The sequence below is a fragment of the Syngnathus typhle genome, linkage group LG20, assembly GCF_033458585.1.
Source record: "Syngnathus typhle isolate RoL2023-S1 ecotype Sweden linkage group LG20, RoL_Styp_1.0, whole genome shotgun sequence".
Classification (NCBI taxonomy): domain Eukaryota; kingdom Metazoa; phylum Chordata; class Actinopteri; order Syngnathiformes; family Syngnathidae; genus Syngnathus; species Syngnathus typhle.
Genome location: NC_083757.1, coordinates 3,974,559 through 3,998,545, shown reverse-complemented (window position 1 = coordinate 3,998,545; position 23,987 = coordinate 3,974,559). Strand labels below are relative to the sequence as shown.

The 23,987-nt window shown below is 42.2% G+C and overlaps 1 protein-coding gene across 1 annotated transcript in view; it reads left to right on the top strand.

The window, feature by feature from the left end:
• Window positions 1–2,784: 2,784 nt before the first annotated feature.
• Window positions 2,785–23,987, top strand: part of khdrbs3 (KH domain containing, RNA binding, signal transduction associated 3) — a 35,698-nt gene continuing 14,495 nt past the window's right edge. Inside the window, exons 1-4 of the mRNA XM_061267628.1 lie at window positions 2,785–3,128; window positions 18,183–18,301; window positions 20,591–20,707; window positions 23,495–23,641. Coding sequence (XP_061123612.1) covers window positions 3,038–3,128; window positions 18,183–18,301; window positions 20,591–20,707; window positions 23,495–23,641 — 474 coding nt within the window. The 5' untranslated portion in view covers window positions 2,785–3,037. The remainder of the gene's footprint in view (window positions 3,129–18,182; window positions 18,302–20,590; window positions 20,708–23,494; window positions 23,642–23,987) is intronic.

Genomic DNA, 23,987 nt, shown 5'->3' with positions numbered 1-23,987 from the left:
TGATGACCTTGGTAGAACCGCTAGGCGCCATTGATTTGTTTACCTGTGCACCGCTGACAGTTTCTCATTAGGTTTCTTTTGCACAACATTTCCAGGGCAGGAGACGGGCGTGTGCACGTCAAAAGCGACCACGCGTGATCAATGTAACTGATGGATGAGCCCCGGCAGTATAATTGCGCTGAATAACTGCTTAATGGCGCCGTTTAGTAACCACAGCATGCAGTTGGTGACTTTTTTTTTTTTTTTTAGGGGGTTGGAGGAAAAGATTCAAATTTAGTTTAAATTTGTTATATTGGAAAGAAGTTTTGCTGCTGAAAAGAACACACAATGGGTGCATTCGGTTTGCTTTCACAAAAAATATGTATCCTCACTTTTGATTCACACTGGCTTTAATTTCACGAAATTTATTATTGTTTTTGCAACAGTGTCGACGTGACTGGCTTCACACTGACAACTGTTTCGAAAACTTTGCCACTCCCATGGAGCTAATTATGATGAGGCAAGTATTAGAGGCACCTCACAGTAGGATGTCGTACACATTTTTAGTTTAATACTCCCCCGAAAGCCAAAAATGATGATGTTTCAATTAGAATATTGTGGAATTGTTTGTTTATGACATGACCTTATTAATTCTCAGCACATAAACACAACTGAATTGTGATTTAATACAAAACATTCATTTTGATTAGTAGAGCTTGTTACATAAGAAACGATGCTTTGCAAAGTGTAATAAATGGCTAAAGCTCAGTTTCAGTAGTTTAAATGTAGCTAATAGTGAGCTTTATTTTAAATAATTGATCATCTTAACATATTAAACCTACTGCTGCTATACGTTTACGTTACAAGCTGGCCGCTAGAAAGCAGTGTTGTCACTACCCCCATACTGCAACTCAGTCATGCCTAAAAAGTCACTTAATGGGTGTTTAAAGCATCCCCCACTTGCTACTGTGCATTTATTTCGTGTTACAGATCCCCCAAAAGAAAGTGCACGGCCATCATTACCACAAAAATGACATCTAACGATCCCTCCGAGTTTGAAGTCTAGCAGACTGCGTTGAAAAACTGATGAGACAAGTGAGTCCGTTCTAATCATGCAAGATGCTTAACATGTCACAGTGAGGAAGTCAGAGCTTTTGACATCGTTTAGTGGCGGGCGGTTGGCTCAGGGTATTAGACGAATACGTTTTTTACCATGCTGAAAATAACATTCCGATAAAAAGTCGAAGCTCTTCTTCCTCGGCAAAGATCTGACAGGACATTCCTTATTTGTTGTACTGCTGCTTCTGGCCTCGTAGGACTTAAATAAAAATATCTTCGGGTGGTGGGGCTTTGATCGGCACCTTAGACGATGACTTATTTTTTTGTTTATGAGGACAAGGCGCAACAGATGGCAAGCATATCTATAAATAAAGTGCTCCCCTGCATTGGAGATTAGTGCATTTGAGCTGCTTTTTAATGGTCTCGGGCAGAGATTAAAAAGTAAGCTGATTCATAATGCGGTGAATCACTCGTATACCCCAGAGGGAAGTGAGAAGAGAGCGGGGAAAACAGTCCAAGACAAGAAGTTACACATATAAAGAGGAACATGTTGTCTCCTACTGGTGGTTGAAGTTTCATTAATCCAGAACGCTCAGCACCTGAATGTATTCATTCAAGCACTTTTGGAGCGCTCATAAATTCTGATCAGACTGCTCCAATTTGTTAAAATAGAAATATCTCCCACATCACAATTTATAAATAGAATACATATTCCTGTCTTGTTTTTCAAAATTGAATTTTATGAAGGTGAGGGAAAAAAAAATTATGTAACCACTGTTGATCTGCCTACAGATACTGTATAGCCACCCACTTGAGGCTACCTCAGCATCCTCCACAAATATTGACAGGATTCTATAAAAAAAAAAGCAAACCTACGTACATCGCATTATTCTTTCAATCACTTTCTCAAACAAACTTCTCTCTTCCTTTTTCATTAATTCATAAACACGGCCGTGGGGAAAGCATGGCTGACCTGCGAGAAGGTGATTGGATTGCCTGAGAACTATTGACAACATGTCTGTACAATTACAAACAATCAATGGTTTCAACAAGCTAAGAGGACAATTACAGGATGCAGGAGGCTCCTGGTTGTTAATTTACACCATCACGCACTGACTGTTTCATATATGTACAATTTCAAAACATATTTATCTCGCAAAACGGGAATACATTCCACTGAATCGGATTTATGGCTCTTAATCACAGAGGCTGGATTATCGGCCTGGCAAAGCTGTCCCATTGGCAACCTGTGTGCTTTGACACTCAAATAACATCATGTACAATATGCTGACCATCAGACCACAGTCATGTGAGTGACGTCATCAGTCTAATAATAAATTTAAAAGAAGTTTTGAGAACATTAAGATCACCAACGCCACGAACAAAGTATATTGATTGACAACTGATCATACAAAAACTGAAGCGTAAAAAATATAAGCATTGTTGTGACTTTCAGCTTGTACCAATATTAAATACTTCAACGTTTATTTTATATATTTATTTTATATAAAAGCTGTTTATTTCTTTATTTCAATATGTTTTAAAATTTTATTCTGGACACTGCTGTTTTTCTTATAACCACAAAACAAAAAATCAAGGTGCGCCACTTATGCGCTAGTGCGATTCAGGACCATGGATAGCTCCCGCGCTTAGCCCCGCCTGCTTCTCCTCTGTCCAATCAGAAGGCGTCTTAACTGGACAAGTCAGGAGCGAGCTTCAGGCACACTGTAAGCCCACAGAGGCGAGGGCAAGCGCGGCAGGGGAACTTACAACGAAGCTCCACTCGAATGGGATAAATACAACAATATTAACGCTCCGATTAGCCGATTTGTGTGCGTGCGAGCGAGCCCTGGACTGGAGGAGACGGAAAATGCACTTCTAACACCCAATATCAGCGTCGTTTTCTCCTTTTTGGACAACGGAACCGCTCGACGCGTACTCAAGTTTTCCTCGAAGTGCACCTGAAGAGGATTTTTTTCGGGGGCCAGGGACGGACAACATGGGGAGCGAACAATACTTACCGGAGCTTCAGGCGGAGAAGGAAATGCTCGACCCGGCTTTCCAGCACTCTCTGCGGCTACTGGAGCAAGGTAAGATTTGATCGTGCAATGGGGAAGCGACACCTCATTAGGTACACCTAATCGGATCCAATTAAGACTGATTTCTTCTGATTGACTGAAGATTCAGAATTCTGAAGGGAAAAAGCTGACCAGGGTTAATATAACTTCTCAGATGATGCAATCTTTTTAGTTCTTTTTGCCAATTTTGTTGGTTTTCAGAAAAAAGCCACACATTGGTAGTGGCATACAGCTTGGCTTCAATTTCTACTCATTGTTAGTATGATTGGTTGTCAGCTTCAAGATTTATATCCACTAAAAAAACATATGTTTATTAAAGTCTCTAAATAAAGAAATCACCAAATAAAAGCAAAATGGTGAAATCGAGAAGGCATATTTTAGTTTGATCAAAACGCAGCATCTTATAGGTCAGATTTAAATTTATACACACTTTGATCACATCTTAAGGTGTTCGGAAAGTTTGTCTAGCATCGCTGTGAAAAAGCAAATTTCAAACAAGTTGATAGCTGACTGTTGTAATTTATCTCGGCTCACCAGCGGCACGAGGAACACGTCCAATGTAAACATTCACTAACTAATTTATGCTTTCATGTGCTCAGCTTGTCCCGTGTTGCCTCTGTTTCCCCAAACTGTTTTTTATGCTCCCCCCCCCCAAAAAAAATTGAGGCAGAATTTCCTTCCTATTATATTCATCTTCCACCTGTACATAATATGAATAGGCTATTTTTTCAATTCAGAGCTGAAATGATTTTCCCAAAGAGTTCAACCGGACAACACGGCGAGTTGAAAAATCAATCTGTGACATTTTATGAAGTAAGCACAACTTGGCAGTGCAAGAAAAAAAAAAAAGTCTAAAAGAGTCTGTCACCAGCAAATACTGTTATCTCGCTTTTACACGACAGATGGAACACGCCGCTGTTTCATTTCTTCTACCATCTTGCTGATGAATTTTCAATTTGGTTAGGCTACTGGCAAGAGGAACTGTAGTTAGAGCATACAAACGGAGAATATAAAATTATTCCAGGTCTGGGGAGAGTTCTTTTCAAATGAAATGAAGGGAGTATTCAGTAGGGGAAGCCCAGGGACTCTTTCCAGCGTGGCTCTTCTCTCTTAAGTACTTTCCATGTGTCCCTCAAACGAGCAGGAAGTGCTTTACGTCAATATTTTGAGCATATGTCAATGATCAGCTATTATGTCCATTTTTAATTGGATATTCCACAGTTGCAATGGACCAAACTTTATCAGCTGGCTTCCCCTCACAGCCCCCCCCAAAAACCTACCTGTAATCGCTTCAAACTGTCAATTTTGAGATAAGTATCCTCATTTTGGAGAAAGATGCCTCATGGTTAATTTATACATCTCATCAGCAGAGCAGCGGGGGGGTATTTTTAGCCGCGCTTAAATTTGGCCTCAAGTGTGAGCACTTTGTGGGTGAGGATGCCCAGAAGTGAGGGAAAATCAGCTTTGGCATGGGATCAAAGGGAAGAGAGAGCCATTTGTTCGTGGGGGGAAACAGTGCACGATAACCATCTTCCGATCCCCGGCTGGTTGACGTGCCGAGCCGCACAGCGAGCGGTCCCGACTGGTCCCTGCGAAAGCGCCTGCAGGAGACTCGACCCCCTGCTCGCTGGAGTGAACTTGCTGTAAGAGGGCAGACGGGGGAGCACCGGCGAGCTGCTTTGCATTCAGACGAGCTGAGCCCGAGTGTTTGCGCAGCTCTTCGGAAATATAGGTCAGGCACCTGTGAAAACCAAATAGCACCTCTTTATCATGCTCACCTTGGTTTTCATCTCAATTGCTACCCCGTTAATGAGACGCTGATATCCTAATCGGCATTATTATCGAACATGGCCAATACGGTCACTCTAAAGCTGAAATATCTGGTTGTCACACTTGAATGGTTCTGAAATGGGTACATGAGTCAGAGCTTTTGAGCACCGTTCAAATGATCCATCAACATATTGCAGGGATGCAATTGCCATTTGGTGCAAAGCTTTGGATTCAGCTGTCGAGACTGTCAAATTTTGCCCAAGCCGCCTTTAGGCTGTCTACAAGAGTCGACTCTCAATCAAAGTTATGCGATATAGTGTCTTAAATAATATATCTTGCAACCTCCATGCTATTTTAGACAGGATGTAGATATAGGAGGATGACGAGATGTTGGACAATTGACATTCCAGGTAATAGTCACGTCCCGTGATCTAACCCAAGATTACGGTAGCGGCCAAATAGCTCAGCTCTAATTTCATACACGATTTAATCACTGTCATTACCGCTGCGACCAAACGACAAGTTGGCCAACCTGACTTGCTCCAAAGGCAGCAGTGGGCTAATGGTGTTACTTTGTCATTTTTGACAACATGTGAACTCCCCCCCCCCCCTCCCCACACACATATAAAAAAAAAAAAACACGCAACTCAACTTCAGACACATTTATATTTTTTCTGCTATTTGACTTTGGAATACATCTTGATCTCCTTCTGACAGCCACCGTTTTCCTTCCCTTCGCATCTTCATTTTTATTTTGTGCGGCTGGCACGTCTATAGAGGATTGCACTGGATTAGCTTCTCCGCCTTCCCAACTGATCCCATCCATTTTGTGTAATCCAACTCAATTTAATTATGTTTATCGTTCCACCTCGCCGGCACGGCGGCGCCGCACCTCGGCCAAGATAAGCCGGCGTTTGCCCGAGCCTGTTGCTGTCGAAACAGATGTTACCTACACATCATTTACACCCTCAAACAAGATATTTGACATATTTTGGTCAGATTAGCAATCTGTGACCAGTTGTGGGAATAAATGCTAATTTCCCCACCAGACCCTTGTCCTTCTGCTTCCTTGTCTGTCCTGACTCTATTTTAAGAGCCTGATACTAAAAACTAATCGTGCAGATTTTGTTTTTAAAGGACGTTGACTCCCCCCCCCCCGTTTTAACGTGGCAGGCTGCCATCCAAGCCATTAAAATCGACTAGCATGCCGAACGCAATATGTTCTTAATTTTTGTGAGGATCTGTTTTAAAGCAAAAGCTGATTAAATATTTATTTTACACGTTCCCAGTGGGACAACATAAGCAGATGTGTGTTGTTGCTATGTTTACAGCCGGCTACTGTTGCAATCAGCTGTAAAACATTCATTAGGTCTTACAGTGGAATCGTAAACACGAGGTCAGATGAGCGTCATAACAAGCATGGAGTCATGGAGTCTTTTCCTCGTGTTACACAATTACCAGAACCGTTCCGAGTTTGACACTTCTACCGCCGGCTCGCCGTGTCACTTGGCGGCGTGTCTCGTTAAAGTTCTGCCGAGGCTTCGACCAATAAAAGGCTCGTTAAAAAAAAAGAAAAAAAAAAAGTACATCTCTGTCTGCTTGTTAAATTTTGAGTTGCAGCCACATTGTTAGTTACTGCAGTGCCATGGCCCAACGTGAATTTGAAGATTTTGCCGTATTTCCAGCAAAATAAATTATTTTGCTTCTTGCTGTTTGAAGACTTGGAGGATTAACTGGAAAAAAATGTCTAATAAGGAAAAAATAGTGAACTACTTTCAAAGCCAGTTTTAAGACCTGAAACCGATTATGTCAATAACCGATTATTTTTTTGATTACCGTATTTTCCGGACTATAAGGCGCACCCAAAAACCTAAAACTTTCTCAAAAGCCGACAGTGCGCTTTATAGTGCGGTGCGCCTTATACATGGACCAAATTCCTAAATTTAAACTGGCCCGAACAATTGTGTCATAAAATCAATCATAAGTGGCCCGCTGAAGACTATGAATCATAAATCAAAAAGACTATGGATCATTATTTTGTCATTATAAAGTAATTTGTTGCGTCTGAAGTTGAAATAAAAAAGATAAAATGGAGAAAAATTTGATTAGGATTAAAAATCTGACACGATGCGTTAATGGTGCGCCTTATAGTCCGGTGCACCTTATATAAGGACAAAGTTTTAAAATGGGCCATTCAATGAAGGTGCGCCTTATAGTCCGGTGCGCCTTATAGTCCGTAAAATACGGTAATCGACGAATTAAATACTTGCAGTGTTCTTGCCATATCCAAAATGAACGGATCAACATTGCTCCCATTGATTTCCCTTCTGCAAAGCACAACATCTCCGTCACGTTGGCCGACAGTTATGAAATTAGAAACGCCCCCCCCCCCCAGTCCTCCTCCTCACCCTCCCTCTCGCTTGCAGAACTTTCAGCTATTTATCAGACACCTCATTCATTAGTGATGGGATGACACGTATGCGCCACAAGTAATACGTGTCGTCCGCAGATGTGTGTAATTACAGCGGGCACGCAAGTCAACACAGTAAATGTGTCGATGAGATGCTTGCAGGAGGTGAATAGATAGAAATCAACTTTATAGATCTGTGGTCCGTGCCCGCTTCCCCACTGGAGAGCGAAGGTTTTAATTGCTGTCTGACCAGAGGCTGGTCCAGTGTGAAGATGGGCCACGTTGATACGAGACCCTGCGGTTGTTATATTGACTGACAGCTTCTCATCCCGCATCAGCCGATAAGTACATGAGGAGACACGGCTGGGTTGCTGCTGCGAATGTGAGTTTCTTTTTTTTTTAGAAGCTAACAATGTAACCCACAGCTGTTTTTTTTTTTTTTTTTAATAAACAAGCAAATATTATTCCAAAAATATGACCTTCCTGTAAAGTGTTCATTTTACATGCTTGACCTTTTCCAACTCAACTTCCATTTGGGGACTCCGCACGACAGCGGGACTCTTTGCACTGCATGTGTCATTGATCTCGCTCCCAGAACCCCCCCTCCCACCCCCCTTTTGCGTACCTGCGGTCGCACCGCAAGGGGTAATTGTCATCCTGCTGACGGCGACGAGTGTCACGCACCTTCCATTTGTCACACGGAACCCGTTCCTTGTAAGTCAGTGCGGTAATCATGTTGATTTGTGCAATATTCTTCCCGCCAATCAAGTTGACACCAAAATCTCATTTACACATAAACAGAGCAAAGCGTATTCAGACCTACCTCCTCCTCCCGTTGCATATCACAAATAACCCCCTTGGGCTAGTCGCTACTGTCTGCCTCATTATCATATTTATTTAAAGTATCATATGACCCATTTCATTCCAACATGGGATCCTCTTGTCATGATTGAGCGCTTCCGTATTTAAGGGCAGGGGCAGCTGTGCACAATAGGAGCGTCGCTATTAAATATCTTAGCTCTGCCCTTGCCAATCCAATGAAGGGAAACACCTCCGGACTAAAAACTGTTGTGGCGACAGAGTGGAATTTGTCATTTGTAACATTAAATGGACCGCATCTGATGACTGCAGCAAAAACACACAAAAAAAATCCGTCCACTTTCCCGGCCTACACGTCAGTGGCAACCCGAATAGCCGTCACCAAATGACTTGTAGTGGCTGCTGGCCCGTGGCTTGTAATGGAAGATGAATAGCAATCCAGTTGTCAGGTCCGAATGGTTTCTCTGGATATGTTTCTCCGGACTTGCCTGTATTGATCCGCTGCTTGGAAAACGTATGGCTATTGTGTTTTATTTGAACGCATGCAGAGAAAAACTTGTCGCTTGTTGATTTGGGACTAACTTGATCCGTCCCTTAATCCCATCTCCATTTTTTTTCCCCACAGATTTCATCGGTTACACTAAGCAACCGTGACCTTCTCAAGGATTTTTCCGTTGAAGCAATTTATCGATAAGCGCTTAGATTTAAATACATCACAGGACGATTTGAGACGGGAACATGCTAACACAAAACATGCTAACTCCTTTAAAATGAGATGTTTTTCGGGGAAAGTGACCAACTTAAAAACATGCCCCTAAAGATGTGAATTAGTCTCTAAAATGGATGGATGGTTTCGGGTCGGAGCCCGTTTCCAGCTGACCTAGTGCAAATTGCACCCTGGGCGTTTGGTGACTTGGATTCATTCCACACCAGCTGCATAAAACTCAGCCCCTGTGCAAACGATGCTACTACCAGTGACCCCCTAAATTTTTTCAAACTTTCATATACATGTAAAATCGCACCTTAAAAGACTCCTAAAATGGAAATTTTATCATCAAGGGCCGGATCCAGTCGAGACACTTTGAATCCAACAGCTGTGTTATTGAGTGAGCGGCGGCCATGATCGTTGTCGAACGGCATCTTCCAGGGAGCTCATAAACCAGCTGTTACTCTCTCGTGTTGACACAGACGAGAGTTTTCTATTTCCGGCAAAGAAGCTTAAATTGTAAACTTAGTTAGCTTAATCGTCCCATATTGTTGATATTGATTTGTTAGGGAAAAAGATTTAGTATCACGATTCCAATTGGCTCAAAGTTGACTGCTGTCCCAACAGTGCGAATAAAGTGAGTCTGACCTTTCACTGCTGAGATTCCATTATCACCTAGCCACAGTTGGCATGTGTACACTTTAAAAGCTCATTTCGCACCTCGGCGAGACAGCGTTAATTTATTTTTTTTACCTCGTTCTATTCCCGACCCAGATGCTGCGGCGTAGATTTAAAATAAGCCCGTTAACCTGGCGAAATTGCATTCCAGCGAAGTACAGAACTAGCGGCCTCGGAGCCTGGTGGAACTTGACATGGGCTTCTTCGTGTCTTTGCCAGTCGGGAGCCGCAATGCTAATGATGTTCAGTGGGCGGGTGATGCTCGCAGGCGTTGCGCATTCCTCCGCTCTGGTGTGAGAGAGAGAATTCGCACTTTCTGATGACACGGAGCTGCATCTTTGGTGCGAACTGTCAGCCTGAAGACGATGTACAGCACTCAGCTCCCCCTCCCCCCCCATCTCATTTTCACAGCCATATTTGCTCATATGCACGTCTCAGGTCGCTGCTCTGACATTGACAACGTTGTCAAAGATTACTCTCACGCGGCGTTTCCCCGCTAAGAGTGGTGGCCTACATCTCGGTAGGACATTGAAGGGAGCAATGAGTGGTTAAGATGCACCCAAATGGGAAAACCAGCCTTGTTATTCCGATAGAACCCCCCCCCCCCCACCTTTTCCTCTTGTTATTCTCCCATTTCGGGATAACTCGATGGAAACGACACACCAATGCCTGACAACATGCCACGGAATATCGTTAAAATGTTGACGTGACACTTCAATTTCCTCTCCGTCAGTCAGTGAAGCTGCCGGATGTTACTTTACGCCGGGTTGGACTGACAGCTCCAGATGGATTTGGAACCTCGGTTAGCTGGGGAAATAAAATATGTGATTACTTGCATGCAAATAATTGCGAGAGAAAAAAAAAACTGGATCAACAAGTTATTTCGTGTGGGTTACACGCGTTTTATGAAATTTAATCTATTTCACGAAAAGATAGGTCAAGGATCAAATTAAAGTTGGTGCCACTATTTAGCAAATTGTGCTACTCGAATGTCGATCTTCGGGGAAGTCGGCAATATGAGTTGAAATGCAACATTCTGCCTCTATTTGTTAAATAATCACAAAATTGATTTTGCAATCCCAGCATGAAGGTGATGCCCCGCCCCCAACCCCCCCCCCCCCCCCGCGGGTCCTCTATTTGCCCTCTACGGCCCTGGCGAGATTGTCATCAAACCGATGCGCCCTAGAGAGACAGCTGGCGGCATTGCTGACTCAACTGTGGCCCAGAATCATCTATTAGCTTTTACCTGGCACCTCTCGCCACAAGATTCCCAAAGTACTAAATGAAGCTAGGCATATTTTCATCTTTCCTGACAGGTCGGCGGCAGCTGCGGTTGCAGAAGATGTCACTCGTTGCGCAATCTGTTGGAATTCCGTGGGCCTGAGCGCGGATACCCCAAAATCATCTTCAATTTACTCCGATAAAAAAAAAAAAAAATTATATGCTGTCTGTGATTTGCACGCTGGCTATAAAAAAAGCCTTTAGGACTTAACAAAATTTTCCCGATTTTTCATTCTTCAAATAGCAGAATTGGACAATTCTCTTTAAAAAAAAAAAAAAAAGTTGCCATCCATGATATATGTAATGTAATATATCAATTTTCAGTCCATGCATTTTTTTTTTTTTTTTTTATTGCTTTTGCCCTGCTGATTGTTTGGCCTCCGGAGAAAATCGGTGCAGGTGCTGCGAGCCAAAGTGTCATCCCCTCCGGCGAACGGTCGATAATGAAAACCGCATGAGCGACGCAAAGAACTCAGCAAACTCCTTTTTCATTTCCTTAATCTCTGCCCGCAGGCTGCGTCCGGTAACATGCAGCCATTATTTTCCAGCACTTGATCACTCATATCGTCTCCTATGGGAACGAATTAAAGGCGAGAGAAATCCACTGCGCAAATAAAGAATGAGCTGTAATTTGATCACCTTAATAAAGATGGTAAACAAATGGCTTTGTCTTTATGTCCAATGCTTCGTTGGAACCAGGAACTGTTTGACCGTAGGAGTTCTATTTGGACTTTTGAGACGATGTATTTTTAATCACTTTCTTAGCCGGCGTCCATTTTTATGAAATCCAACTTTCTACTCAGGAAAGCATGAAGTGCATGAGCGAGGTTTGGAATTAACAAACCGTCGCTATCTCAGCAGCTAAGCACTCACAATTAATTTAATCAAGCAGAGTTGCAGCGTAAAATAGAGAACCTTTGTTGGCATTTGGCAACCCACTGCAAAATGTTAACCAGATACGGTGACCAATCATGGATTTAAGTAGGGCCGGTTCTTTTCCAAAATTACAGCCAATTAATCTCCCATTAGTGCCATCAGTCGGGTCGCCCCAACACCGAAACAGACAATTCAGCCTTTTAAATCTAATTTCCTGAAAGCTCTCCTGCAAAATGAGAGCTAATAGTAAACTGTAAGTGACAATTAGGTGCACTAATTGAAGGACATTACAAAGAGAGCAGGCACCATGACGTCCATTATTACTTGTAGTAAACTGCTACCCAATGATCGGAGTTTTTTGCGCCTTAATTAAAATATCTTTATTTTCCAATAATAAATTACAAAAACTGATGTTGAACTATGTGTGGGTACTCCGATACCAAGTATCCGATGCCCGGCCTTAGATGAGGACTTTTTAAAGCTATGCTCCCTCTCATTATTTATTTAGCCTTTTAGCAGCGTGACCTTTAATCGCCGTCTCGGCCCTTGAAAGCGTTTCGGAGGCAGGTGGTAATGATCAGGTGTCCAAATACTTCTGTTCGTATTGAGCATTTATGAAAACAATACGGGCTCTCTGTGCAATTAGTCTTGACTCAATCAATGAGCGTCTGCTTCGCTCTTGTCGTACATGTGAGATTAGATGAGCGGACAAGAAGGATATCACATTTGTGGAGGAAAAAAAAGATTTTTTGCAGCTCTCGCCTCGGAAAACACGGCCGTCTCAGATGAAGCGGCTCGGCTGGGCGTTCGCCACCATCTTTGGAGACGTTTCAATGACGGCTGGGGCTTTGTTGAGAAAGAGGAGGAGCGGCCGTGTCCATTTACCCGGGAGGGAGCCGGTGTAATCCATCAGCCCCGACCCAGCCGCCTCGTGCTGCCCGCCCCTCCACCCTCGCTCTCTTCCAACATCTCTCTTCCTTTAACTCGCCTCTAAAAAGCTTCACATGAAATTGTTTTTATTCAGCACTTTTCAGTCGGAGGCAAAACCAGTTGTCTTGCAGTTCTGAGGTTCCAGGTTCGATTCCCGACATTCACTCACGTCTGCTTAAACGTCATCTGATTAAGAGGCGTATTTTATCACCAATGTTTCGGATACTTGCGTTCATCGACTTGCCTGCTTGTGTTCCTCGTAAAGAGATACAAGTCGACTGCGGCTGTCTTTCATTTTTGTTCACGGCGGTTTGTGTCTGGAATTTAGCGACACCCGTGAAGTGTAAAAAAGCTGGTCAACTTTGGAACATATAAAAAAAAAAAAATCTCTGTCTTTCCGATTAGAAAGTTTTTAATTCAGCAAGTAGTCGAATTCGAGAAATGTTTATTGACACATTGATGAATTCCAAGCCAGTAATCCAGAAAATCTGTAATCAATACGCAGCTTTGAGCGATTTGTTGTTGTGTGTTTTATTTTTTTTTGTGCACCACTATATAAATAACTAGCATGGGTGGACAGCTGGAGGCTTGACATGACCCAGCTGTCAATAAAACATGCAGTAAAACAAAATGTGTATTGTAAAGCCAATTTAGAAATGGTGTCAGAGCCACCTCGAGCAAATCTGACTTAACATCACGCCTATGGAGAACATCTAACTACCCTAATTCATTTGCCATATTGATCTTTTTCCCAGGATTTGCTGTTCTCTCGCATGCAAGAGCGACAACGTAATTGATTTGGCACGGTTAGGAACAGGACTTGTCTGAGCTTGTTTTAGTTTCGGGAGAGAAGGAAATTTGGAGGAAAATACTGGAAATGAGAAGAAAAAAAAAATGACGCAGGAGGTCATGGTAGGAGTGTGTGAGAAATTCTCCTGGTTGTCATTTGTTCTCACGGTATCGCGAAATGAAATTTTTCTTCCATTATTCTTCTCCGTTTGATTGGTGTCGGGACAAGTCGAGATATCGGGTGGCCGATTGCGCAATAGCTCGCCGTTGGTTCAATTCCCGCTTCTGTGATGGTGTGATTGCGACTGAGAACCATCACACCTGGATGGATGGATGGATGGATGGATGGCGATTAAGCATCGCTGCAAAACATTCAACCCCCAGCGGCTTCGTCCAACTTGGGCCGCCATTTAAAGTTTGACTTTGAAAGTGAAGGAGTAACCGCTCATTATGATGATTCCAGCGTGTATCTTGATAAAAGTGCCCACGCTGAGGTCGAGATAATGATCTTCATTAAGTCCCACGGTTTTACCCCCCCCATCCTCAACCCGCCCCCTTCTCACACACTAACGACGTTTTTATGTGTAACTTCATTAGAGAGAAGGATACTGAAAGCTTAAACATCAGTGCTTCTTAATTGTAGAATGACTTGGCCTTCTTTACCCCCCCAAAAAAAATAACTGTGTGGATGATTTATTATTAAAAAAGTCCTGCTTTTTTGGCCCCATCCAGAACGTAAGCATCTTCTGGCCTTGCTGTTTTGTTGTGCACGGCGGTGCGCTGATAGTCTAATGAAGACAAAGCGGCGGAGGCTTGCCGGTGCTGTGCTTAACGGAGACAGTGATTGGTCACTTGTGGAGTCCAGCTCTGCATTTGCTCATTATATCTACTGGAGGTTAACATTATACTATTTTTTTTTTAATACAAAGCATAATTGTTTCAAAATAGACTGCAGGCACCTCTTTGTTGGTTCTTTCAATGTAAGTTCACTTCCAAATAAGCCGGCCACCATGATCGCTGTGGAGTATTTACACTCGCTGTTTCTGAAATCTAAAAGGTCTCAGTTGTAGAGGAGGACTTTCATTTCTCACCATCTTTAAAGGGAATATTTGATGAAGCTGTGTTCGGATCAGGACTGTTGGAATAGCATTAACCTATTTATGACGCCTGAGGAACGAGCTAATTTCACATTCAGAATTTCAAAGTTTACTTTTTTTTTTTTTTTTTACTCCAATGAGACTTAAATGTAGCAAGAAGTACGAGGAGGCATGTTAGACACGGTGGTCTTGATAATTTAGCAGAACTTCTCAGATTCCTGGCAACATAACTTTTACTTTAACACCTCGAGGAGAGGCTCGCTTCCTATGATCTCCCCCGCTGCTTCTCAAAATTTGGTGCATGAGTCGCAAAAATTTTTTGGCAGGTGGAGAACACTTTGGATAATCCCATTCGCCAAAGTGTGTCTTCAAGCGAACGGGTGCCAATATGAATTCACCCCGCAACTATCAAAACGATCAAATAACCTCGACCCTATGATGCAACATTGGAGCACCAAGCCCGGGAGCCATTTTGGCATACGTGAAGGAGAAATGTTCCCAAAATGGAATCACCATATTTTTTCCACACCCATTCGCTATTTAGAAGGCTGACAATGGCGTCTGTTATTAGCTGGATGGATCCCTGACTTCACAGGCCGCAGACTGAAATGAAGGAGGCACCACTCAAGGGGCTCTCCGTCTTAATCCTCGGACATTATCTCGACACTGTAAGCGGGTCTTGGCTCGTTACCTCGCAGTCGAGAGCCAGTCTGGCAGTGCTGCAGAAAGAGAGAGGGAGAGCGGTGAAACGAGGGAAGCGAAGGAGGGAGGGAGGGAGGTTCTCCCCGAATGTAATCTCCAGATTAGGGGGGGGGGGGGGGGTGAGACGAATTCCTGATGCCAGCCTGACCTTGTGGAGGCAGTGGAAGAGTTGGAGTCAAATTCAAATTTGGGCAGTTTTATTTTTTGGGGGTGAGAGTTTACGCTTTTGTGTGATTTACACAAAATGCACACGCTGGCACCGGCGGCACTTTTGAGATGCGTGCGAGGGAAACTGTGTCTGGCGCTGACCTTCCTGCCTGCGAGCCTTGGCGCGAGCCAGCCCAGCAAACAACAGAAACACCAACGCTCGTTTGTTGTAATTTATCGAGACGCGGGGAAGCCTCCTCTTATGCAAATACACTCGAGTGTAGCATTAATGAGCTTTTTACAGCTCCCATTCTCCTGTAATGAACTTATGTATGACCTCACTACTTTAAAAACATTTGCTTTACTCGCATGCTGTGCATACATTAGTTTGCCGCCTTTGGAAATTTAAATCTCATACGCTGTTATGCATATTTTTAAATATTATTTTATCAATATTTTTATTTCATTTCTTTATATCTTCAACAATTAAACCTGAAAATGTGCCAAAAATTCTTCTTCAGCGAGTAAACTAAGTACGACTACCAAACAGCGCCTCTGCTGGAGGCAGCCATGTAGTGCATTCTTTTAATAACTCCAACAAATTCTCAATTAGCATTAGCAGGCTAATGATTGGGTTGATTGTGTATATATTTTTTTCTGCCTCCCCTAGAGCTAAGTACAAAGGTATATCTTTTCCTGCAGATGAATAATAAATGCGACATTTCTGCTCCATTGCAAAACAAAGTAATGAGTCTGTCGGCATCAGATTCACTAAAGACTAACATATCAACTCTGCCGTGTTTCTTTTTTTTTTTTTTCTCTACCGGAGACATTTGCTGGTGGTTGCAACTCACTGTCTTCCTACGTTGGACTCAATTATTTGTTTTTTCTGATAAAGCGTTTCAACAACAAAATAACGTGTCACTTTTGTCACGCTGCGTGATTAGAAGTGAGAGCAACATGGCCGGGAGGTAACATATGTAACGGCACTTTAACGTCAAAGGCAAAAAAAAAAACCACCATCACGCTGTGTTGCTTAATTGAAATGTCAGATGTTTTTTTTTTTTTTTTTTTTAATTTTCAACCAAAGAAATCATGAATGCAGCTCTAACCCTTTATTGCCGCTGAAAGCTTTTTGAGCGTGAAGCAGACGTGGCCAGAAGACACGACAGGCCCTCTGCTTTAGTTTGAACCCGTAATGCAGCCATGAAACACTTTGGATCTGCAACTAATTGTAAAGCGCCAGTCAGTTCCGCTACATTGAACAACAACGTGGACTCTGACACACCTCTCATATTATACACGGTAAAAGGTACAAAACAAATAACTCGTTTTCAAATCAGACGAGTAAAAACTAGTCAAATTTAAAAAAAACAAAAAAGATATTATTAAAAGTGAAGATAATTTGCAATTCTAGTAATGACACAAATTTGATGCACAATTTGTCCACATAAAATGATGATCTTTTTATTGATTGTTTTGTCGCTGCTTAGCATTTTAAGAGGCTCATTCATTAAAGGTGTTTGTCATGCATCTCCAAGCGGCCATATTAGAATATTTGCAGTTGTGAGAGTTTCCTGGAAAAAAATTTAAAAATACAGCACAAAAGGCGCTTTATGCTCATGTAGGCGCTCTGAACAGCTAAGTTAAAGATGCCGAGGCTGTGCACAGTTCACTTTTCAAACGCTGGCAAGAAAAATGTGCTGTTTGTTAGCCCCCCCCCCCCCACGAGCTGATCCCAAGCGGGTGAGCGAGAGGTCGATTCGGACGCAAAATGCCGCCTCCTCTTCAATAAGTCAAATCTTCTCTCTCGACAAGAGCAGAAGTGGGCCAAAATGAAGCTGAAGCAATCTTAGTATCTCACATCACAGCCTGAGTGTTTTGAGAGCAACATTTCGGAGAAGATGGAATCTCTCTCGACATGTTGCTAGGTGATGCATTAATATTAATGTTGTTGTTTGTTTTTTTCCACACTAGGCCTTTGCTCCACCCTCAGGATAAAAGTGATATCTCTATCTCCCTGATAGCTCAATTATCCTTGGAAAAACACAAGATTCAGGATTTTTTTTTTTTTTAATTACTTCCGGCAATAATAATGCAGTGGGAGCTTTATTGATAAAATTTTATTTTGCTTCTAATTTGCACATCTTTGGCTTAGTGTAATTGAAAAATGTGGATGGAGTTGTTTGTTTTCATCACTCTCATGCAAGTCAGTTATTCGAAAGAGATGAGGTCATGAGAATAATATTGGAAGTGCTAAGAAATTTATTTTACTCAGTCAAATGTTTCTTTAGACTTTATTCCTGTAACCTTTTTTTCCTCCCACCCACGTTTTTGTGCTTCTATGGTTCCTTCTGTTATTTATTCTTTTTCTTTTCAGTGTGTCTCTAAAACTCCTTCACGAGTATGAAACAGTCACAAAAGTAATAATAATAATAAAAAAAAACCCGCTAAAGGCTTGGTCTGCCCTCATCTTTTTCTAAATCATTTTTATGTCACACGAAACAATTTTGAGATGGAGTTTGCCCTCCGTTTCAACCTTTCTGTTACCAGGACTTTTTTTTTTTCTTGTTTTTCGTGTTGCTTGCTCCCATTCACAAGTTGCCCTTTCTGTAAAATCATTTTACCAGAGCTGAAAGGCCGCTGTTATCCATCTCATTAAGTGTTCAAGGTTACGCCTCTTAATACATCAAAGTCGACCGGCGCTACAACTCGGGAGCAACTTTTCTTTTTTTTTTTTTTTTTTTTTTTTTTTTTACTCCAACATTTTTCTGCATTGGATTGTATTTTATGGGAATCAAAATAAGATGACATCAAAGTGATAAGTCATATTAAAAACATCACTTTTTTTTTTCTTTCAGAAATCGACAAGATCCAGAAGGACGAAGGCAAGGAGGAAGAAAAATTCATCGACGTCGTCATCAACAAGAACATGAAACTGGGCCAGAAAGTTTTGATACCAGTCAAGCAGTTTCCTAAAGTGAGTCGAGATATTGAACGCGGGCGGAGGGTTTTATTTATAGCCAAGGCAAATCTGCTCCAGTTTGGTTTTCAATTCCTCACAACACCACCTTGATATTTTTGTTGTTGTTTTTTCCTGAATGGTTTTGAATGTCTCATATCAAAAGAACATCTTAGCAAGTAGAACACTATTCCGGAATTGTTCCTCTTCACGCTCACAACTCGATTACAGCGACCTTGATCAATGCCACCAACGTCTCCCCATATTCATACCTCTATGAATATTTATGAATTTATGATTGAGGGGAATTATCTCACAGCGGATTTCATTTTAGCCACTCTTGCGACGGATTTCTCTTCACACGTGGTAAATAATCAGTCCTCGAGACATTTTTCCACAGTCAAGCAAAACAACTTCCTAATAGAAAATTAGACTCCGAGGTCGGGCCGCATTTTCTGTTAGCCAATAAATATTTGCAGTTTTGTATTTGCGAGCTACTTATTTGTGACATTTTCACAAAGCGCTTTGCTGTCGAGTATAAAAAAGTGGAAGCTGTTACGACATGGACGCTGTGTCTCTTGGCAGAAGGCCCATTAGCAAGGCATAAGGAGTCCCAGCGGTTTATTTCCACTAGTGTGGCATTCTTCCCCGCCTGGCGTAACGAGTGATTTATCCCTCGACTCTCCTTGTCCTGCTGTCCTCAGCACAACAACTCGGGCCATAAGACATTCCATGAATGATGAAAAGATCTCCGCTGTGTACTCGCAAAGCAACCAACATCACATGTTCTTTAGCTTAGTTAGAAATAATACCCACTCTCTACTTTTATCCGAAAAAAATGTCGGTCCTTGTAATTTAATCTTTTTTTTTTATTGCTACCATTTCCCAACATCCACAATCGTCTCCCATAGCGTGATGACATCACAGGAGTCCAGACGGGTCATCTAATCCCTCATGATACCGAAAGCATTAGCAAAGCCCCCGAAGCATTAGTCACAGGACAGATTTTTCTACATGATAAACAGTAAGAGATTTATTTATTTAGAAAACTCACACGAGGACTAGTATTAGCGCTGAAAACATATTGACTTCTGTCATTTACCTTGTTTAACGCACCAAGGAAATGACAATCCACCGAACGGTCCACATTCGGTTAATGCCATGTATTTTAATCATGAGATTCATTCTGTCGCTCTCAATCCAAATAAGCATACAAGCGTAACTTAAATGTTAATGTCGGTAAAAGCAGTCTCATGTAAAAGGAAATCATGTAGTGCACATCATTAAAACATAGTGTGTTTTTATTAAAGGTACCGCGTAGTCAATTTTGAAAGGAAGATCCATTTTTATAAAAGCGAAGAGGTATTTTTCGAATACATGTGGAAAACATTGGCTGCTACTTTTAACCATATTTTGGGCAATCTTGCCCTGGCGGGGTATCACATTATGTTGAAAAGTCTTAATGGCTATAAAGTGGCCATATAAGGTAATTATGAAACATCCATCACTCCGTTTGATTGCAGGAGGCCACTTCTGCCGTTTTTGCAAAGAAATTGGAACGTTTCTATACAATAGATCAAAACCACCATTTTTTTGGGACTGTAGAATAAATAAAAATACTGAAGCACATGTTACTGTGCAGGTAAATCACTAAAGCTTTTCTCTCAAAGCCAGGAATTGGCAGGCCTCGGAATCAGCTCAGTGAACAAAAGGCGCCCAGAGGTAAGGGTGAGCTGAGGTGTGTTACCTCCTGCCAGCTAATTGATGACTTCAACGGTTAAAGGAGACGGCCGAATAAGTCACCGGCGAAGGAAACGTGGAGTAAGGCGGAAAGGCTTTTGTTTGCCTGTCTTTTGTCTCACTTTGACCATCTCTGGCTGTGACTTGAATTGGTTTTGGCAAGTGTTAAGCTCTGGCTTTGATGGGTCCCTGAACGCACCGCGACACTGCTTGGCATAGTGATGGCACAGCACTTGGGTTACTTTCAAAGTACAGTCACCTTGCCAGTTCATTTTAGCTTGGTGGTTAGAGAAATTCCAGGACATAAAGACTATAATCCAGTAAACCCCCCACCCCGACTAACTATATTTTTGTAAGAAAACCCCAAACAGTGACAAAATACGGTTGTTATACCGCCTGTATCGATCCCAGTGAGGGAGAAAAGAAAAGGTTTTATTAGCTGTAAAGAAAAGCTTCAGCTGGTTAAGTCTACGTCAAATTGACGCGGACGTCTTTGCGCTTTATCTCGAGCAAACAGCTACTTGATTGATTACCCCCCCTCCTCTGTTTTTTTTTTTCCCCCCGCAGTTTAACTTTGTGGGCAAACTTCTCGGGCCACGTGGGAACTCGTTAAAAAGGCTACAGGAGGACACCCTCACAAAAATGTCCATTTTGGGCAAAGGGTCCATGCGAGATAAAGAGAAGGTAAGTCCATTGTTGCACTTTTTTTCTTTTTTTTTAACCATAACCGTGCATCACTCATAAAACAATATTTCAGAATGTTCCTCCATTAAGCTTTTAAAATGTCAACAAAAGAAGGCTCAAGAATATTTATTTTTTTATACATAAAAAGCATAGTGATGTTGAGACAGGAACAAGTTATGAATATTCAGTACAATTAAAAAGCTGCATTGCTTTCTTTCTATTTTGAAGATTTGACTGTAAGACTCCTTTTAATCAGTCTGGATTTTATGTATTTTTTTAAAAAGAAGAAATTTGCTGCAAAAAGCCGCTTAACGGGTCCTATTCATCAATGATTATGTGGGTGTCTGAAGAGCGGATATAAACGACCGCAACGGCAGCTCGCAAGGAGCACGATTGATTGCAGACTTTGTTAGCGGGGGCATAAATCGACCGGAGCCGGTCTCGTCGCTGTCTGTGATTTGTCGGCCGCAATGATTCTTGTTATCATACAGCGCATTCTTTTTGATTACGGTGATCAATAGTCTCAGACGGTCCAGAAGAGATCCGTCACGGAGATGTGCTGACCCGAGCACCCGTACCTGTCTGCACATGCCCGCCGTGCAATTTAAGAGCAGACGGCTCGGCTCGGCTTCTTCTTTTATTAAAAGAGAGACTTGCTATCATCTTCAACTGACTTTTCTTGGTATGCTGGAGTTAAGCAGAATCTGTCATTGTTATTCCCAAGGCTTGGAATTTCTGGAAGTGAGAACCTGGAAGTCAGTCGGCTGCACAGGCAAAACACCCAAAGGCTTTTTTAAGAAGGAATAAAAATACAGCCGCCTCCTTCTCAGAGTTGTTTCCAGCCACGCTCTGATGCGTCTATTTATGTTTTCCTATTTATATGTTAGTAAAACACACTGCATTGCCCCTGATCTGCTCTTAGGTAGGAAAATTTCTACCCTGGGGTGGACGGAAATGTCATTGCAGGAGAAAAAAGTGTAAAGGATAATCGTCTTAATATTTGCCACTCTTGTGTTGACAATAATGATAGTGCCGAGGTTTTAAAAGGCACCGAGCTGTCGGGGTCCGGCCGCCTCTTAGCTGTCCTGCTGCTGTCACGGCGTGATGATGTAGAGGCATCTGTATTACACGACCCCTCCCCTCCCTGATCGTGCCGTAATTAACTCATCCATTTTCCTCCCTGGGACTTTCTCTCACAATCCCAAAGTAGACGGTAAAATTAATTTACTATGCTTCGCTTCCAGCGAGCTCAGTGTGATTGAATTCTTGTTTTAATTGTCAGGGTAGATCTCTTTTGTTCTAGTTTACTTTGACTTTTTTCAATCATATCTTATTTTATTTACTCATCAACTAAGCTGTGGATATAACACGCACCTGGGTTGTTCTCTGGAAGTATGGTCCAAAACCGGGAGAGCCGTCCAGGATAAAAAGATACATGTATTAAATCAAACCTTCCTGCTATGCTTAGCTCGGCCACAATTCCTCACCTCCCACTGAGCTGGCTGCACTATATAATCCGTCCCATTTTCCCCCAGACCCATTTCCTTTAATATTTAATTTGAAAGTGGATTTAGCCCAGATATTCCTTTCCCCTCAAAGCCCCGTCTGCAGAAGCATGTTTCCAGGGTGAACAGCTATTTCTAAGAAGATTTATTTGGGGTGTGGGGGGGTAGATATTGCAGATAGATATGAGAAACAGACAGCTGGAATCTGTCGCTGTGGGCTGCTTAGCTGCTGCCGGATCATGGATGCATCTTATCATCGCTGATAGTGTGGCTTTGGAAATCTTTTATACGCGGTGTGGTTTGTTCATTCGTGTACGGATCGGAAACAGGTGTAATTTGCAAGTTATAAAATGCGAGATTCGTATGAGCTGTTTTTTTTTTAACAGCTCCTCCGAGGTTTTCATCTGTTCTTACAATTTCATAGCTGTCACGGGCTGTATAGTTTCCCTTTGACTTTTAAAGCAAATGACTCATGGTATCATTAAACCGAGTCATCTTTTTCAGACAATAATGATTGTTTTTCCAAGAGAATTTTTTTTTTTTCCTTTCCCTCAATGCAAATATCTCCAACACATAAAAGGGTTCGATCTGCGTCGCACTCTTGCTTACACACTCGACACCGGCGGCTCGGTAAAAGCCCAGATTTATGGAGGAAATTAGCATATCATTAACATACCACAGGCGCTCTTAAAAGAAGGTTATTTATAATTAGATGACATCAGAGACACCGGCTCGCGTGCTGCTGCTGAGGCAGGAGAAGGGAAAGAGGAAGTAGAGACTATCGGAAAGCCCCGGAGAAGATGCTTTTGCTGGAAAAAGTGGGACACGGAACCTGTTGTTTCTTCCCGCGATGTTATCGGAGACATTCGGGGGCTTTTGCCGTCCTATTTCCCCACATCATCCCGGCCTGCTTCTTTCGAGGCCGAAGCCCACCGCTGTTTACATTAGTTGTTGTTTTAAATTACCATAATTAAATCCCTTTTATTATTACAAACTTTGTTATTAATAAGATAACACTGGTTTGTTATTAACATTGAAAATGTCATTTTAAATTGAATTTATATCAACTAAATAAGTTTGATACCAAAAGCTGGCAGCGTCTAGTCTTGACTGACGGTTGCAATCCAAATAATTTTAAGGGTGTCTGTTTACAAGCGCCCCCAAGACGTATCTCTCGCAGTCAAGCATCATTCTCTCACCGTAATGGGAAAATCTGGGCCCATGGCGCAGTCTGACAGCTAACTGGCATCCCATTTAGCTGCAATGTTTTCGCCTCCGTCAGGAAGAAGAGCTGCGCCAAAGCGGCGAGACCAAATATCAGCATCTCAACGAAGACCTGCACGTTCTCATTGAGGTTTTCGCCCCGCCGGCTGAGGCCTACGCCAGGATGGGTCATGCCTTGGAGGAGATCAAGAAGTTTCTCATACCAGTATGTTACGCACACACAATGAAAAATGTCCTCAATGGAACAATGACCTTTTTTTTTTTTTTATCACATACACACACATTAAATGGAATTCTCTCCTCCTGCACTGGGCTTATTTACTCTCCCGCCATTTATTATAGATGATCTCTGCAATGCTCTCAGCTATTCTGATTTACATCTCATTAATTATCTGCAGCTCCCCACCTCCCTCCGTCCCAACCCAAACCCGACCAGCCAACACCATCCCTGCTCACTGGTGTATTTTTTTTCTGTCCCTATAGAATACAATGACATAAGAGTCACAATGCTTTTGTGAATGCATTCCAATATAGTTGCACGGAAAGGCAAA